Consider the following 19,870-nt stretch of genomic DNA (forward strand, 5'->3'; position numbering starts at 1 on the left):
TGAGGACCCTAACCCATATAACCACTCCTGACTTAGTATCACATCTGCTTGATCCATATTCATAACTTGAAAATCCAAGGACATATGATACCCTTGAATCTCCAATGGTACACCCTTTACTTGTGTATCCCAAACCTCAGTATCGTAGCCATGGAGCCGTTTCACTAACTTATAGTTAATGAAATTGTGCAAGGCACCATCGTCTACTAACTTATAGTTAATGAAATTGTGCAAGACACCATCATCTACTGATATTCTTACACCTTGTGACCTTGGATACACACCAACTTGTGTGGGCCAAAGGTCGGTTGCCACATGGAGGCTGTAAGATAGCACTTGTGCACCACTTCGGTATATGTTACTTCCACATTCGAAAAGCAAGAAGAGGACTCTAGGGAAATCAATTACACCATGTGCACTACTTTCTCCTTACCTTGGGTAGCAGATTTACCCTTTGATGTGTCCACTTCCTAAGCAGTTAAAACATAACTTATCCGTTGCTTTCTCAAACTCTTCACTAGACAAATGGCCCCTAGGGCCCTTGGGCTTTTTGAATGCATCAGATGCAGCTATCACAAATTTTCTCTTATTATGACCATGAGATGCACGTGTGTTTACATGAGAAGATCAGGCATGTGTGTGCTATGCAATGCTTTTTCATCTAGATCATCATGGATATGATGATCCATCATGGATCATCATCATGGATATGCCCTGCACTATATCTTCCTCAAGCATCTTGATATCCTAGATTTTATCGTGCTTCTTAAGCTTTCATGTTAATGCAAAGATAAACCCACACACCTACTAGAAGGCATCTAAAGCCTCCAACTTGAGGATCACATCACGATAGTGTGAAATGTACTCAAGCAGTGTCTTATGCTGATAAATAGAGTACTTGTCCCATGCAGTCCAATTTCTATACTGTTTCATTGGTGGGTAGAAATTATTTTATAAACACATCCTCAAAGGCCACCCATGTGTATGGTATGATGCCCTTCTCCTTGAGCAACATTCACCATTTATAGTCTTTACCCTTTGGTGTTAGACTTGTTTGCAGTGCCTTGACTACATCCGGAGTTTGTCTGGGATTGTGGATACCATCCCATTTTCACAGGAATATATTCACCATGTATTTGTTGCGCTGCTTTTCCTCCCCTCAAAAGGCCAGTGGCTTGGTGTTTTTTAACAAATCATCCACCTCTTGAAGGGGCAAGACATCCAGATTGGAGCCTTGCTCCTGCACACTAGGGGTGTTTATTCCATGCACAGGAGCCAAAGAAACCCAAGTATGCTCATTAACACGGCCCTTGGTTGACTGTTGCATGAACTGCACAAGTAGATTGAATGTTTTTCTCACATTTGCTTTCGATTGTGCAAGATTTGACTCTAAAATAGATTTGTATTGCTCTAAATTCTTGCATATCAAGCAGTTCTATGCTATCTTCCTAGACAATTTCCATGCGGGCACCCTCCGTGAGAGTAGCCAACTGCGAGGCAGAAATAGTGCAAGGTTTTCAAAATCGAGACTATGATGTATGTCTATGTCTGAATCCATGGTGTAGCAATCCTATGTGAGCAATATAAAAAGAAATACCTTGTATCAAGAACCTCCTGATGAACTGCACCAGTAAAAAGTAGAAGAGCAACTGTGACACTAGATGGCAATTGACTGTGCCAAGTAGTCAAAACAATTTTTCAAAACTACCTTCAATGTCAATTACGCCTTTTGAAAACTGCCAAATAACACGTCCTTGCCAAATTATTGGCAGAATCCATCCAAAATTGTGAAATAACTTTGATATTAGGAATATCCTTCACTTGACAGGTTTACAAGGTTTGAAAATCCATGGAAAACGGTCCAAAATAACTCCCAAACAAATTGAAGCACTTCCCAAAAATCTTGATTAAAATCTACAGGTACGCAATAAATCTATTGCCTTGTCGGATACGAAAAGAGTGAAAAAAATGCTTGGAGGAAACGTGTAAAGCTTGACTTGATGGGCATATAGGGGGTGTGCATGCACCCCTACTTGAATTAAAAAATAAATTAATTTGGGCACCCACCATGTGAAGGGGAGCTCCAAAAACTCAATGGTGTTGACCCGCAGACAACGCCGAGCAAATTAGAGAGAGAGCTCGTGATGTCTTGCTTGTGGGGATGTGTTGCAGTGTTGAAAGATGCTAAGAAAGCCTGTGTGCATTTGTAAAGGGAGAGCCGATGCGATTCCATGTAGGTCACTAACACACCCCCTCTTTGACTAAGGGATCTTTCCCATTGTGTAGCCAAAGTTCTTCCTCCCCTTCTCCACAGTTTGCATGAGCATGCAAAGACCATGCCCTCCCCTTTCAAAAAATAGCTCTATACCACTTTAAGGCATAGGGTAGTGAAGCCTTGGCTCTCCACCAAACCATATGCCATTATATAGGCAACTCCCAAGCGCGACTTCACATTGGCCCATGGCCTGAGTGCAATATCAAAGGAGTTACTTCATGGTGTAAGTGTGTTCAGCCAAAGAAAGGGTGGTGATGGCTTTGTAATGCAAGTGAACTTTTGTCTCGATATTGCACTACTAAGCTTGACAATTTTTTGTGTGACAACCCAAGGTTTATGGGATTGGGTGGTTGCTGTATGTAGCAATAGAATAGATGTGCAACATTTCACAATGGTGGGCAAGGGTTGTTACGTCACTTCATGTACTTTTGCATAGGAGATGCAATATCTTGTCATAAGAGGAGGGGCATGGGAGCCTCATTTTTTGTGTATGCAATGCTGTGGAAACCTGAGTTTTGCCCAAAGTAAGAGACTATGCAATTTTACGTGGTGTGGGTCACATTTAAAAGCCTTCCACTCTAGCTGCATGATCACATTCATTCTCGATTGCCTCGAAGTTGGGCCATGTGCTTTTCCTACCAAAAATACAATGGATGAGATCTGAAAAGGATATCAAAGTATGCATTTTGTGGAACATGGGCAGACCCACTCCAAAAGTTGTGGACCTAAGCATGGGATTCTTTGGAGCATATGGACAAGAGTTGGCATTTGCTTCCTTCCCCACTACATGCTACAAATGTCGCATGCTTTGTCATTATGCTAGGAATTGCCTTTGGGGTGTTAATAGTCTAGTGATCAAAACCACATGGAAGTGGGTTGATCGCGATTTTAAGGAGTCAAGGATGAGAATACCAGCATATCTATGAAAATAGTATGTATCAAGGATGTGATTGAAATTGAAGAACCTAATTCCCTGGTTCCAAAAAAACATAAAGAAAAGAGCATTGTCTTTGTATCCTTATATGAGGTCATGTCGGCCAGTGAATCCTAAGACCCAACTACACTAGTCATTCCAAAGAAGGACATACGAGATTGGGAAGTGGCTACAGTGCTTGAGGAAGCTAGTCATTCTACTGCTGATAGGCAGAAGAAAGTAAGCTAGAAGGACCCTCGTCTAAGGTCATGACAGTCAAGAAAACTCGAATGCAAGACATCATTGTTGAAGACACTCAAGGGTAGAATCTCAATCTCCTTAGTGATCTTGTAGGAATCTCTAGCTCAGCTCAAAGTACTAGTCCGGTCCAAAAGAACAAGAAAAAAAGGAAGTGACTTGTCTTTTTGTCTATGAAGTTTATGACTATATGGATTGGAGGCTCCTTGTAAACGTCGGGTATGTGTAGTCCCTTAGTACCCATGGTAGGAAACTTTGCATGGGTTTTATTGTATCTTTCTTGTTTTCCTCAATACAGTTATTTCACATAATGTGGGAATTGCTAAAAAAAAGGCGAGAGATGTTTGTATTTAATTAACTTGTTACATTTTATATTTTAGTCTCTCTTGCTCTCTATATACACACTTTTAAAAAGTAATGTAAAAGGAAGACATTTTTAAGCTTTAATAACCCATTTTGATGAAAACTGCATCTTTGTGTGAAAGTGCCTCTTAGAGCTGGTTCACACTCACAATGAAGGGAGAAAAGAAGACATAAATGTTGCATCTTGGCTTTAGATTTTAGGAAATTTTGAAATCATTGGGGGGAATAAGTGAAACCCAATGGGGGAGCGTTAACATAGAGAGGTACTTTGGAGGTATTTTAGTAGTGTACATAAAAATTTGGGTAAAAAATGAATACATCAAAATTTGAGTAAAAAACTTTGGTTTGGGGTGGGGATTTTGTTGGGGGGGGGGGGGGGGGGGGAGGGTTATGGTGTGTGTGCGTAAGGTGGATGTCACAAAATCAGGCGGTTGTGCTGGCCATGTGGAGTTGGTGGGTTGCTATTTTGTGGGCCAAAAGCAAAATATGGCCTTGTAAGCATGTCACATGGGTGGCCATACACCCTTGGCCAGCTTTACGAGGCTTAGGTGAATTGGTTTTGAACTTTTGTCAATTGGTGCTTCATGTGGAGCATTTACCATCTGGCCTACATTCATTTGCTGACTAAAGTGGATAGTCTTTTTCTTGAGGCCTACTGTGACATTTTCTTGGCTAGTTGTAGGTAAATGAATACTATGGCACCCATCTCTAGTATGACATGGGCCTAAGAACCTAGGCTCGATTCCACCAGTGGCACTTTCATACTCAATCGTACCTTTAGAAACAAGTTGATTGGGAAATAAAACATAAAACTTATAGGCATAAAATCAAAGCAAATAACTTTGCTCTCTCTCTCTCTCTCTCTCTCTCTCTCTCTCTCTCACACACACACACACACACACACACACCTAGAAGAAGGCAAAATATATGACATTGCCCCTCTCTTGTACAATACCTTACTAAGTAATATTTGTGTTCGCTTCAAAAAAAGGATGCTTTGTGTCAAATCCAATCTCATTATCCCACTGCTTGAGGAATTTTGAGTGCAACGAAGTTACCATGTGAAATCTTAAGAATGCATGTAGGACGTTATTCCTCCTCTTCTTTAAGTGGGGCTCACACTTTTTTTGTAAATCTTTCTTGATCAATTTTTATAGATGGAAAAACACAAAAGTGATTTGTGAAGTGAAGGCTCTAAAAGCAAACATAGAAGAGCTGGATATCCAGGGAGGGATATGCCCCCAACATCAAGGGAAAAATGTAAGGATTGCCTCAATGAAATCTTTAATGAAGGAATGGGATCCACATCATGTTGATGGAACATTTAAAAATTGCATTGATGCCACAAAGATCGTAGAGCCCAAAATCCGACCCATGTGAAGAAGATCGCAAATCGTTGAAGGGAAGATGTGAGATGCCAAAAGCTGAAAATTGTTTGTGGAAAACTGCCAAGGGAAAGCGGAGGCGCATACATGCTGATATGCGGTCAAGGAAGGCCCTGGTGAAACAAAAAGCCCAAAGCAGGTGGCTAACAATCTCATCACATGATGAGCATTTGGTATAGCGAGAAGAGTTGATGTGACACGCACTAAGGAGAGTTCCAATGGGAAGAACTCCTAGTAAGCAGCGCCATAGAAACAAACGTTTCCTTTAGAGGCAAATGGTTCTTCCAAATTGCAAAGAGCCTTTCTCTAACATTGATCAGATTTATATAAAGACCATATCATATTACAATAGTCAGTCAATCAAGAATCATGTAGGAGACAAGCATAATGGTTGGTAGCAGAAATGGAAACAAAAGGTGTGTCGCATAAAGTCCTATCCGATGTACGACATCCCCATTGGCCAATGGCAGAATGGGCCGGAAAACAACCAGCACGTGCTCAAGCACACTCTAAATTTGATGATAATGCATACCCAAACCAAAGCGTGCAGTTTCTTGAGAGAAACTAAGCATATTCCCAGACGTGCCTACCATATCATCCACCATGCGTATGCCTCGGCAAGAAAGGAAGTATGCCTGGCGTGGCGGCTAGTTGACGCCACGCCAGGCTAATTGCAGCCCATGAAGATGACCAAGCAAAGTCAAGTGATCCAAAAACAACAAGGGGTGAATGGAAATGGCATACAATAAGGCATTAAGGGGGCAACCTTGTCGGACAATGCATCGGAGTGGCCAAGGGTCAATCAACTCACCATCAAGAAGGCTAGAAGAGGTACTATGCACACACATGAAAAATACAACATTGGCTAACTTAAGGTCGAAATCTAAGGGCTTGCAAGATGTCAGCAATGAAATCCCAATGTATCATATCAAAGGCCTTCTCAATATCTACCTACATCACGAGTACATCTTGCTGGGTATATTTGGCAACTCTATTCCAATTAAGACATTAGCCAAATTATCCATGATTTGGCGACAAGGGATGAAGCCATACCAAAGGCTCCTTGATGCGATGTACAATCATCTTAGCCAATATTTTGTATATGAATGGCATAAGTGTGATCAACTACAATGAGAAAATTGCTCACAAAGCGCTTGTTTGGGTAATAATTTCAACAAGTCTTCTTTTCGAGATAAAAATTTCCATAGTAAGTCCATCCCAACCACGAGAACGACATCTGCTGAGAGCAAGCAATGCTGTGGGATTCATTTTCAAAAAAATCCACCTCCATTGCTTGTGCATCTTGAGATAGAGAATTGAATGCACCATAGATAACAAAAGTTGGCGTGCATGAAGAGTTTCAATAGAAGCTGGAGGAGGAGTAGCAAAAACATTCCCAAAATGTGAATCCATGGCATCAGCAAGCTCATGTTTTGAGATTATCCAAGTGTCCGATCAAAGCATAATCCTCTTGATGGTTTGAGAGGCCCTTGAGTGGTGTAGCTGCTTAAATAACTATTTTGAGGCACATCCCTTATCCACAAATGCTCGATGTCGAGCCATTTATCTCGTTTATGTCTATCATTATGTTGCAAACAAACTCAAGCTTGACAAAGCATTGTCGATTCACATCCAGTTCATAGGCACATATCACCAAAAGTTGGAGCTCTTGATAAACATGCTTGGCATCCTCAATATCCCTGCATAATTGAAGCATGTAGTGCTTGCCATAATCCTAAATCACACATTGCACACGCATGATAAAACAATACCAAGAAATATCAAGATCAAGATACATTTAGGGAACATCCGTGTCCCAAAGCACACCAAACCAATTTGAATTGGCATCAAGTTCGGAGGACATATCACTTCCCTTCAGTGAGAAGCAAGCATAGGAAGAAAGTGTCGCTAGGTGCACAGAAAGTCAACTATTTCCACCCATACTGGGCACTTGTGGTGGATAAGGCTTTGGTAGTCTTTGATAAGAGCCTAGGGCAATAGATGTATCGTCTGCTTACCAAAAAACAATGGGGATAATTCAAGCAACATATAGCCGTTGTCAGTGTTTGCCAACAAGAATTCATAAATCCTCTGGCGCCAACATAGACCCCTCCAACGTACCCAATGCTCCACGTCTTGTGTAGTATGCATCTTACCCGGACAGAGCAAAATAACCGCATTGAGAGCATACTGCACCACTAGGTCCATGAGAGCTTGAGCTTGAATGAGCACCTTAGTGGTGGGTTCGTGACCCTCCCAAGCATTCCAACCATCCTCAAAATCCTCCAATAAGCAAGCTCAAGGCTCTGCAGCTATCTGTTTCTTGCATTTGTAAGAGCAGATGGAAGGTGTGTCGAAATCTGTCATACACTGAAGGGAGATGTTTTGAAAATTGAGCACACAATTTTTTTGAATTTTTGGACATGCGCGCACGCGTGCACACACACACACACACACCAAGGCAACACACTAATAGAAAACAAAGAATGTTTAGAGCGCAGCTATGGCGATAAAAAATGGCTTAAAACTAGCGATAAAACAAAATATGCTAAGGCTACATATGATAATACAAAATTACAAAGGCTCTTTAAAAAGAAAATGAACGCCGACAGAAATTGCACGCGAAAGCAGAAGCAAAGAAGAAAATAGGTCGCACTGCCAGATGTGCATACCATACACACACTCTCTCTCTCTCTCTCTCACACACACACACACACACACACACACACAGACACACACACACACACACATGTGCACGATAGAGGAACGGCTATAGGTGAGACGCTAGGTCACATTCGCTTCCACCTCACACGCGCGCGCACACACACACACACACACACACACACACACCATCCCACAACCAATATGGTAATTGTATACAACTCAAGGGTTAGTAGGGCACACACACATACCATGCCGCCTCTTGACTAATAACCATCCACTTTCCCCACTCCTCAATGAAACCTACCTTGCAATTCTACATACATGTGATGGTGGTGAATCCATACAATTGATAGGTAGAAGACTTCCTTGGCGGGCCATACTTTTCTAATCCAAATAGCATGGACATGTCTTCCACATAGGTGATATGCATAAATGCACCATCCAGTGTAATCTCTAAGTTGACATGGATAACAAGTGTTTTGTAATTTTGACACCTGCAACCCATGGAGTAAATACTAATATGTGTTTTTTTTCCACGATGGGTGTAGGTAACAACTACAAGGTTTGCTGAGAGATACACAAGATGATTTCGTAGCATGGATGCATGCCATTGATTAAACCTAACTTATGATTTCAAATCAGCTTTTTTTCATTTTTTTGATTGAGAATTTCTTTGTGCTTTCTTTTCCACTCCACAAAATGTTTAATGGTCATGTAGTTTAGCTTGTTCTTTACACACATACACATGCTCTCACACAAAAAAGAGACAATTCATAACCAAACGAAAGAGAAGTAATTTTCTAAGAGTTACTCTTTAAAAAAAAAGAAATTGAATAAGATCTCTAAAGAAATTTCTTAGTCACTTTCTTTACGAAAGACAATCAACCAAATACAACCAATTGAACCTAGAATTGCTAATTTGAGCCAAGAGAAAATAATTGTATTATCGTAGAAGATATTACTTTTTAAAGAACCAAGAGAAAGCACTCGAGCACATATCAAATTGATAAAGAATACACCCGACATAAATTGTTTGGAACTAGGCGAAAACAATTCTCTCTCCTTTGCTAAAAAAAAAAACACACACACACAAAAAATATAGTCCTTTTGGCAAACCCAAAATATATATTGGTAGAAACTTGTAGCTGAACTTTAACAAGGTGTATAGAGACAAACGTTGGCATTGCCTTTCACTCCTTTGATTGATTGATTGAGAGAGAGAGAGAGAGAGACAAAGAAGAAAAAAAATATAGATTAAAGAGGAAAAAAATAAAACATACCTTCTAAAATTTAGTGCTTTATTGGACAATTGAAACTTCCTTAACATTTTTTTTTCCAGTATCGGCTAATTTTACGGAATTGCGCCCTCACAACCACACCCCAAGATGCAAGGGTTGAACCCATAGTGGGCACGTGTAGAGAGCCCTTTGACTAAACCACTTCCTTCACGATACTCCCTCGATATTTATCCTCCCTTTCAGCGCCAATAAAATGCTCAAAGCCTTTTTAGAGTCTTTTTAGCACGCCCAGTAAATGCCTTCACGATAAAGCATAAAAGATTGTTGCAATGGATGGAAAGGGTGGTGGTGGAGAGAGGTGGAACGTACACAGCTGAGAGCACACACAGAGAGAGAGAGAGAGAGAGAGAGAGAGAGAGAGAGTTATGGCGACAATGGGTGCCACATGCAATGGAAGATGCATGTGGGTTTTGAGAGAGGTGTCAAGCTCGTCAAGCAGAAGGTGGCGGCGTGCAGCATTGCTAGTTTCCCACCACCATCATCTGCACAGCAGCCTCCGCGTTAAAGTTTGTGCTTGTGCTGCTGATGCACCGGATTCACAGCCAGTGGAGAGACGCCTCTGGCTTCCTGGACTCGACCCCCCGGCTCATCTAAATGGAACGTATGTTTCCATCTTCTCACCTTATTCTGCACTGTTCTCCCACTTTGTCTTTCAGCTCAAGAAGAGATTACAATGATGCTGTCAGGGAAAAGTTAAAACATACATTTCACAATCTTGTCACTGGTAAGGACAATGATGGCACATAGTTTCATAACGTACATTGTAGTGTCTTTTGAGAAGGCTCTGCGAATTATGCTGCAAAAAGGAGAGATTCTCAGAAAGCTAAACACACGAACCTTGTCCAGACTGAACAATGTGTGTAGTTGTGAGAGTGCACGCAGAAAGAAAGAAAGAATGAAATACTATATCAACTTCTACAAAAGGCCAACCTGGCCTATGAGACAAATAGATCGAAAAAACTTTGGTAACATTGAAGTGCAAACATGTGCTGCTGCAGTGTCAAATTGTTACTGTGCTCCATTTTGTCTAATCACTGCATCTGTGATTGTACTAGAGGCATGCTTTAAGGTATCTATGCCCAATCTAGGGAGATTGGTGGGTGTAGGATTTCGTACATAGGTAGCATGTTTTTGTGTCCTTGGGCAGTAGCTCATAACTGTGGGTACTTGTCAGCTCTAGCCATCTTCAATGTAGAACTTGATGGAGATCCAGAGAAACGGATACCTACCAACAGACACTTCTTGAGAGGAGGAGAGCAGCAAGGTCAGTCACAGAGGGGGGCATAACAGGTGCTCAGGCCCAATTGAAGAGGCAGACTACCCGCAACTTTTTATGAATTATGTGCCTATGCCTCCTACCATTCAAAATGTACAAGTTTTGACTGGCTAAGGACATCAGTTATGGTGCGAGATTAAGTATATCAGTTGTGGGGAGATAACGACACCCTACAGGGATGCCTGCTCAGCATTGCTACTTATACATGGCATTCATGACTTTTGGGGGTAGTCCATTGTGTCACATAGGCAGCCTTGAAAGTGGGTCGACCACCTTTGGAGATAAAACATAATAGGGTAGCGGAGCCAATACCAAGTCGAGTTCTAGGTTTGGAGCTTGGGACAATCAACTCAAATCAAACCTGTTGTACGGGTTGTTTTTGTAGAGCTCATGATGACCAAATGCTGAATTTTAGCGAAGGGCTTGAATTTTCCATACACATTGTCTCCAAACGCCTGCAAAAACGCAGCTACACTACGGCTGTGAAAAAAAGAACGTAGATTTGACGCGATCTCTCTTGACAAAACTTCACAAAAAGCAACTCCAATGAAGAGAAGTGCAAGTAGAGGTGAGATTCCGCGTAGATGGTTGTAAAAACAAGGTTGGTTGGTGTGAAAATCTTTGGTGTTGTTTGGGAGAGCCGTGATGACGTGGCATGGCCTTAAGGAGAGAACCCGACCGAGGGGCCTAGAAGGAAGCAAAAGAAGTTTTCTCCAACTTATAGGTTCCGGCCAAGTGGCCCAAAAAGGGTCAGGCAAAAACCTAACTTTCCCAACTTACAAAACCTGGACGAGGGGCCTGAAGTCCTTGAAACAAAGCCAAGGCCCCTAAATTGTGAAATGGATGCTAACGTGGCAGATTACGCAGTGGCCCGCACATTGGGGAGATGCTAATGTGGCATTGTACGGACGTCCGCGTTTTACGGAGAAGTCCAACAGGCGCCAAATTTTGGGGTTTGCAGCTTTTGGGAGTCGGAGCTTTTAGAAAAGTGCTCGTCATTCTATGCTCTTGGCCACGTGCCTTTAAATAAATGACAGGGCCTCTCCTCTTGGCAGATTAGCTTGGGAGCATCGCCAGAGAGAGGACCCTCGGACATTGTACTTTGCGAAGCTTAAGAATAAAGAAATACTGAGAAGGGGTGCAAGTCTTGGGGCTAGTGCGTCTGGGGACAGAACTCTACCGTTCCGTGTCGACTCTCCTTCCCTCTTTTCAAGTTTTGTTTAGTTGTTTGCAGTTTTCTCACGCGTGTTGCTTGCTGTAGATCTTCGCCTTGGAGTGTCCAAGTCTAGTACAATAATATAAGAGCTCATACGATTTTTCTTTTACGAAGGGTCCGATCCCTTTTTCGTAACACACATGGATTCCGACAATGAATTTGGTACGGAGGAAACTGTTCTACCCACTCGCACAAGTGAGGAGATCAACGGAGGATCTAGCGAGAGTCGGACCTTTTCTGAGGACTCGGGAGCCGAGTATGGCCCTCTCCACCAAGTGACCTCGGCAGGATGGAAGCCCATTATCAATTGTGTCAAAGTGGAAGGCGTATATATATATATATATATATATATATATATATATATATATATATATATATATATATATATATATAATATATATATATATATATATATATATATATATATATATATATATATATATATATATATATAGATAGAGAGAGAGAGAGAGAGAGAGAGAGAGAGAGAGAGAGAGAGAGAGAGAGAGAGAGAGAGAGAGAGAGAGAGAGAGAGAGAGAGAGAGAGAGAGAGATGAAATGTAATATTTACGTCTTCAAAAGGCCAAAATGACCTATGAGACCAAAAGGTTACATGTGGTGAATCTAATACCAGGTCTAGGTACAAAAAGTACAAAGAACTGAAAAGAAAATAGTGGGTAGTGGTGGGGTGAAAGCTGATACAAGGGGAATACAAAGGGTGAGCTGATACAATGGAGCTCTCTGACAGTCGAGGCATCAAATACATGTACATCAGTATCCAAAAGGCTATATAGATTCAATGTCCTCCAAGGAAGGCACTCTGTCAGGACGGCTCCTATGTCGTGCCAGTATGTTATGAATTCTCTGTTGCAGTTTGCATCGATGTCGAGAGGGCCCCCTCATCCGTGGGCAACGGGACCGCCCCAACTCTATCGCCCGATCAAGCAGCATGCCTCTGGTGTTGTTATGCTGTTGGGGCTGCTCGGCCTCCTCTGTCTGTGACTGAAAGAAATCTGTAATCTTCCACTGTTGCTAGATCTCTCTCATTGTGCCCCTCTTCAAGAGGTCCTCTCTGTGTTGGCGAATCTCCAGTAAGTATAATCCGAGGCATCTCTGATCCTTGTATCTAATGACTCTAGAAAGTGGCCCAAAACCCTCTCTAAATAGACAGTGAAAGCGGCCTTGTATCTCATAGTATATTGGGCAGTGACATGTAATGTAGCTCTGTCTCTGGCTCTATCTGGCACACTTGACAAATCTTGGACTTTAGCGGGTACTCCTCTAAATCTGCCTGTCTCGATCTCTAGCTGATGTGAGGATGTGCATATCTGACCAATAGCACATCGTATCCTGTGGGATAGATGAGTGTCCATGTATCCTGGTCTGATCACAAAAACCATCCTCAGAGAGAGAGAGAGAGAGAGAGAGAGAGAGAGAGAGAGAGAGAGAGAGAGAGAGTGCTGAACCAACCAACCTTGGCAATGAAACAATGATAATACAATGGGGGCTGAGGGTTGCTTATATAGCAACCCCAATAAATTGCCTACCTAGACTTTGACAAATAAGTTAAATAAATGCCTAAAAGCCAAACTAAATAATGGGATCTCATTGGGCAGTTTCTAGTGGACATAAATAGTGAGACCAAGTCGATGAAGAAGCTACCATGGACACCTTGGCAGAGGATCCGTCTACTGGATACACCTCTGATTGCTACCCTCAACTTTATACCTTAGAAGAATGTCATTTGAGCATCGGTTGCCTTTTAGAAAATTGAAATGTAGACCACAGTACGTTCAAGAATCCCCATTCATGAACTGTGAACACATCACGTCCGAAAATACTTTCCAGATAATGAACTTTGAAACACATCTTGTCCATAATCTGACCAACAACAATGGATTGGTGCACTCATCCATGGTGTTTTAGATACGTCTGATTGGTTCCCTGCTAGATGCATGTGCCTTGAACTCCAACCTATGGGTTCAAACACCGATAACTGGAACTCCAACACAAGGGTCCAAATTAATTATATGGAGCACTTTTTGCCCCTCTGCCACTCACAAGCCTCTCTTTGGCTGAAGCTAGTGGCGGCAACTACCCTTTGACTAGAAATCTGGTGTAGTGGCTATTGTGGTCACCACCACTTGAGCCATGCCGATGTTAGGTGCAGTGGAATGAATGTTTGCGCTTTGCTCAAGATGAGTGCTCCGAACTGTGCTCAAGGTTCCTTTTGTTCTTATGGAAGGGAGAGCCTTCCGTTCTTAATGAGAGAATGCTATGATCACAAACAAAGTGAATGGACACTGTGCGTGCAAGTGTACGAGACTGAGAGATAGAGAGAGAAGAGAGATACGACACCAGAGACGACGTAAAACCCTCCTCCGAAGGCCCCACTCTCGTGGGTGAGAGTGGTCTACTTATGATTGCACAAACTGGTACAAATTGTATGCATGAGACTGATGCAAGTCTAGGCTATGTCGGCGATGACGAAGTCGACCTAAGGGCTGAAATCTGCAATCTTCCTACTGCTGTCCAAAAACGCTATGGGCTGAAATCTGTGACTAGTCCAAAAACGCTGATTTGGGGGCTGTTTTTTGTGGGTCTTTGTCGCTGAAAATCTGCAGGTTTAGGGCTGAAAACTGAGGTTCCTAAAGGCTGAAAACTGAGGTTCCTAAAGGCTGAAAACTGATGGTCTTTCCGGCTGAATCTGCTACTTCTTTGGGCTGATCTTGATGGTCTTCTAATGCTGAAAATCGCTGCATGCTGAATCTGCAAAGGGCTGAAATTGGGACCAAACACGCTAGAGGCTGAAGTTCCCAAAAATGCTAGGCTGAGGTTTTCTGCTGGTGAGGATGCTGATGCAAAAACGCTATCTGCTGGGATCTTCTGGCGAGGACCTGTTGATGCAAAATGCCAGGCTATGGTGTTGACTGAAAATGCTAGGTAATGGGGGGGATCTGCTGCTTGGAGGGAATCCACCAAGGCTTGGTCTTGCTGAGAAGTTGCCTGTTGAGCTTGGCTCCTGTTGCCTCTTCTGCCAAATAGTGCTAGCTCTAGTTTGCTTATATACAAACTTAGCAAAATTGCCCTACCTACTTTTGTTGGAAAGTCACTTAAATTAATAAGTGAAAAATGCCAAAAATAGGTAAAATAGGCTAAATGCACTTGAAAATTCCCCTGACTGATTCTAATGGATTCTGATGGGAATGCTTATGATCATGCTGTGTGCAACCAGAGGATATGCATCTACACTAAGTGATTGGGCATGCACGGTCTACGAATAGACTCACCAAAGTGGCAGATCACTTCTAATCTAGATTGACTGGATTGATTGAACCCTGATCATGCTGTAGCTTGTCCATGAACACATAGGGCTGGATGTGTCACGGGACATCCCCTCCTTTTCAAAGTGAGGTACTGGTACCGAACTGTATGGCGTCGAGGGAGATCGCCAATAGCATCCAGAATCTTGGAAGGGTGTTAGGTGCAGCGGAATGAATGTTGTATTTTCTCAAGATTAGTGATCTTTATTGCTCAAGGTTCCTTTTAGTTCTTAGGGAAAGAGAGCTTTCCGTCTTGTAGAGTGCTGTGGTCACGAACAAAGTGAGTGGATGTTGTGCGTGCAAGTGAATGAGACTGAGAGAAGGAGAGAGAAGAAAATACGACACCGAGAGGTTGTAAAACCCTCCTCCGAAGGCCCCACTCTCGTCGGCGAGAGTGGTCTATTCTGTGATTGCACAAAGGTGTACAATGCGTATGCAATGGACTATGCTACTTGGTCTATGCCGATGGTGACGACGACGATTGCTGAAGTCTGAGATCTTCTAATCGTTGAATTTCGGGACTGTTTCGGTGGCTGAAAATGACTGTTTTGGCTGCGTTTTCTTGGCTGAAAAATGAGGTTTGTTAGGGCTGAAAACTGATGGTCTTTACGGGCTGAATTTGCTACACTGTAGGTGAATGATGCCGGTCTTAATTTGCTACTGAAATCCAAAAACGCCAGGGGCTGAAATTGGTCCTTCTGTCGCCGGGGTTCTGCAAATGCAAAAACACTAGGCTGATCTGCTGTGTCGTGATGACGCCGGGGCTGATCTGCTGTGCACAAATCACCAAGGCTGATCTGATGCAAAAACGCTAGGTCTTCTGTGGAGAAAACGCCAGAGTAGTCGCGGGGGTTTGTCTTGCTGAGAAGTTGCTTGTTGAGCAAGGTGCTCCTGCTGCCTCTTCTGCTAGAAAGTGCTAACTTGGGTTTGCTTATATATTAACTTAGCAAAATTGCCCTATCTACTTTTGTTGGAAAGTCACTTAAAAATAATAAGTGAAAATACCAATAAATAGGATAAATGCACTTGAAAATTCCCCTAACTGATGCTAATGGATTCTGATGGGAATTCCGATGATCATGCTGTGTGCAACCGGAGGATATGCATCTATGCTAAGTGACTGGGCATGCACGGTCTACGAATAGACTCACAAAAGTGCCAGATCACTGCTAATCTAACTGACTGAACTGACTGAACCCTGCTGTGGTGTAGCTTGTCCACGGACACATAGGGTTGGGATGTGTCACGTGACAAAGGGACTCTTCGCCGGCCCACTCTGATGTGTGGGTCGTGCGGTACTTGAACTTCATAAAGGTCTGCAACGCTTGCTTCTATGGGTTGTGCCGAAAGCGACACAAAGTCTTCTGAGGCTCCTTCGATGCTTCAACTTCGTCGAGAGTCATGCTTCTTCCTTCTTCAAGAATCTCCATGGCTGAAAATTCCTGAAACCACTTCCAACACAAAAACATGAACATACCCATTCCATGTAGAGTGAGTGGAAAAAATCTTGTCTTCCTCAAAGACTGTGCATGCAATGTAGATGAACAAAGAGACGGAGTGCCAAACCGTTCATCAAACACATGCAAACAATGAGATCGAATCTTTCTCTTATGATCGAGAGCAATCAACTGCGGCAATTCACAACGGAAATGCCCATGCTTGGTGCTCATACTTTCATGTGCTCTTTCTACAAATGTGTCATGCCAAGAAAGAGACATAAAGTGTGACTTCCTTGAATGCATACTTTTCAACTTTTCATGAGAAATCCGCATACATTCGTGCTCATCCATGAGTGAAACATGCTCAACGTACAATATGTCATGCCTAGTGAAAGGGATCACATAAAGACGCTGACTAAAATACAGGAAACGATCACCAATGAAACACTCGAACAATGCGTGCGTATCAATCATGCGAACACATAATACTTCCTGTGATGGTTCTCTGGACCTAGGCTCGAGAGCCAAGATCGGTTCTTCGTGACTGATCGAATCTGCAACGAGGTTAGCTTCACTAGAAAAAGCATTCACTAACTTATCCTTCTTGTGAACAACCACATCTTCTTCATGCAAATCATCATGCTTGTGAGAAATCACATCTTGATCATGCCAATCATCATGCTTGTGAGAAATCACATCTTGATCATGCAAATCCATCATGCTTGTCATTGTCATCCAAATCATTGGCATCCAAATCATCATGCTTATCATTGTCATTCAAATCATCATGCAAATCATTGTCAATCAAATCATCATCATGCTTCACACAATCATGCAAATCCTGTGTATCATGCTTTGGAGAAGAAGAGACTGAGAGAGTCTCCTTTTCCTGATTCTGTGCAAAGTGCGCCTACACTTGAGAAAAGAGTCGCAACATCTCTTTCATGTGTCGAGCGCTCTGTTCGGCCGCCAAGCGCGCTTGCTCACGCTCACGCTCCAAGTCGGCCTTTCTTTCTGCTTCTCTTTCTGCTTTTCTTACTTTGGCTTCCAAGCGGGCTTGCTCGCTCTCACGGGCGATGAGTGCCATTCTTTCTTGGTACGTACGCTCGATGGCTGCAATTCTTTCTTCGCTTTCTAACTTCGTGTCCATCTCCTCTTGTCGAAAGCCTCCATCGGAGTTAGTGCAATCCTTGGCGTAGATGGGGAAGGGGGAGGGTCGGAAAAACCTCCTGGTGGGAAAAATTCTTCTTCGCCTCTCTCATGCTCATCACCTCCAAGCGAAGTATCCATTCCGCTTCGAGTGATGACCATTTTGAAATCGTGGGTTCTTGTGGGTTCTTGAGTTCTTAAGTTCACGAGGAACTTGGGTTCTTGTGGGTCTTGGGTTCTTTGGGTTCTTGAGGGTCTTGGGTTCTTAGGTTCTTGAGGGTCTTGAGGTTTTCTTTCGCTTGCAAACCGTGTTCGAGAAGGATCTTCTCTTCATCCGAGTTCTACTCCTTTCTACGAGCGCACCCCTTGGCGGCCTTGCGCTCACACCAAGGTTGCTTTCCCACCTCACGTCGATTGGCCGGCCGCTAAGTGCACGGTCCGCTCTCAATGAGTGAAAATAGACACAAGGGGAGGCTGGACAAGCCCTTCTTTCCTGGGATTCCTGTCACTTTTCAAAAACACTTTTCGACACGCCCAAGCGAACTTGGGTTCGTGCGATCGCAACAAGCAAAAAAAATTCTTGTGATTCTTGTGGTCGAGAGTGGTCTACTTATGATTGCACAAACTGGTACAAACTGTATGCATGAGATTGATGCAAGTCTAGGCTATGTCGGCGATGACGAAGTCGACTTAAGGGCTGAAATCTGCAATCTTCCTACTGCTGTCCAAAAACGCTATGGGCTGAAATCTGCGACTAGTCCAAAAACGCTGATTCGGGGGCTGTTTTCTATGGGTCTTTGTCGCTGAAAATTTGCAGGTTTAGGGCTGAAAACTGAGGTTCCTAAAGGCTGAAACTGATGGTCTTTCTGGCTGAATCTGCTACTTCTTTGGGCTGATCTTGATGGTCTTCTAATGCTGAAAATCGTTGCATGTTGAATCTGCAAAGGGCTGAAATTGGGACCAAAAACGCTAGGTTGAGGTTTTCTGCTGGCGAGGATGCTGATGCAAAAACGCTATCTGCTGGGATCTTCTGGCAAGGACCTGCTGATGCAAAAACGCCAGGCTATGGTGCTGACTGAAAACGCTAGGTAATGGGGGGGAATCTGCTGCTTGGAGGGAATCCACCAAGGCTTGGTCTTGCTGAGAAGTTGCTTGCTAAGCTTGGCTCCTGTTGCCTCTTCTGCCAAATAGTGCTAGCTCTAGTTTGCTTATATACAAACTTAGCAAAATTGCCCTACCTACTTTTGTTGGAAAGTCACTTAAATTAATAAGTGAAAAATGCCAAAAATAGGTAAAATAGGCTAAATGCACTAGAAAATTCCCTTGACTGATTCTGATGGATTTTGATGGGAATGCTTATGATCATGCTGTGTGCAACCAGAGGATATGCATCTACACTAAGTGACTGGGAATGCACTGTCTACGAATAGACTCACGAAAGTGCTAGATCACTTCTAATCTAGATTGACTGGACTGAGTGAACCGTGATCATGCTGTAGCTTGTCCACCGACACATAGGGCTGGACGTGTCACGTGACAGCCGATCTCTTCTGTCAAATCTTTATTACCGTAATCTTTGTCCAGCTTGCCGTTATCTTTGTCTTCATATGAGTTCTTGCTTTTGCCTTTGGCTTCAAACTCCCGAGTCAAACAAAGCATCTTGTCACATTCATAACAATTGTGGTCGTACCTCGTGGGTACGGAGGCAGCTAATTGATTATTGGTACTGCCATCCGTCAAGCTGACCTTTGCCTTTGTCGTCTAGCGAACTCGGGCATTTTCTTTTGGCTTCCAAACAATTTGCTGGTTTCCTTGAGAATTTTGCCGATGCATAGGCTGCTAAGAGAGAGAGAGAGAGAGAGAGAGAGAGAGAGAGAGAGAGAGAGAGAGAGAGAGAGAGAGAGATGAGATGAGATGAAATGTTATATTAACGTCTTCAAAAGGCCAAAGTGACCTATGAGACCAAAAAAGTTACAATGTGGTGGATCTGATACAAAGTCAAAGTAATAAAAGTAACAAAATGACAAAATGAAAATACTATGCTATGGAATCCTAAACTGCTAGGTGTGAACTAAGTAGCTAGCTGGGATAGCTAGATCACAAGAGAGAGTGCTGAACCAACCAACCTTGGCAATGAAATGATGATAATACAATGGGGGCTGAGGGTTGCTTATATAGCAACCCCAGTAAATTGCCTACCCAGAGTTTGACAAATAGGTGAATAAATACCTAAAAGCCAAACTAAATAATGGGATCGCATTGGGTAGTTCACTTGTTATGCCTAAACTCTTACAAATTGCAGGACATATGT

At 42.8% G+C, this 19,870-nt stretch overlaps 1 protein-coding gene across 1 annotated transcript in view; it reads left to right on the top strand.

Moving 5' to 3' along the window:
- Positions 1-9,408: 9,408 nt before the first annotated feature.
- LHCA5 (photosystem I light harvesting complex protein 5) overlaps positions 9,409-19,870 on the top strand; it is an 87,447-nt gene continuing 76,985 nt past the window's right edge. The window contains exon 1 of the mRNA XM_086485449.1: positions 9,409-9,757. Coding sequence (XP_086341575.1) covers positions 9,522-9,757 — 236 coding nt within the window. The 5' untranslated portion in view covers positions 9,409-9,521. The remainder of the gene's footprint in view (positions 9,758-19,870) is intronic.

Source organism: Adiantum capillus-veneris, chromosome 16, assembly GCF_014529385.1.
Source record: "Adiantum capillus-veneris isolate H3 chromosome 16, ASM1452938v2, whole genome shotgun sequence".
In the NCBI taxonomy this organism is placed as follows: Eukaryota; Viridiplantae; Streptophyta; class Polypodiopsida; order Polypodiales; family Pteridaceae; genus Adiantum; species Adiantum capillus-veneris.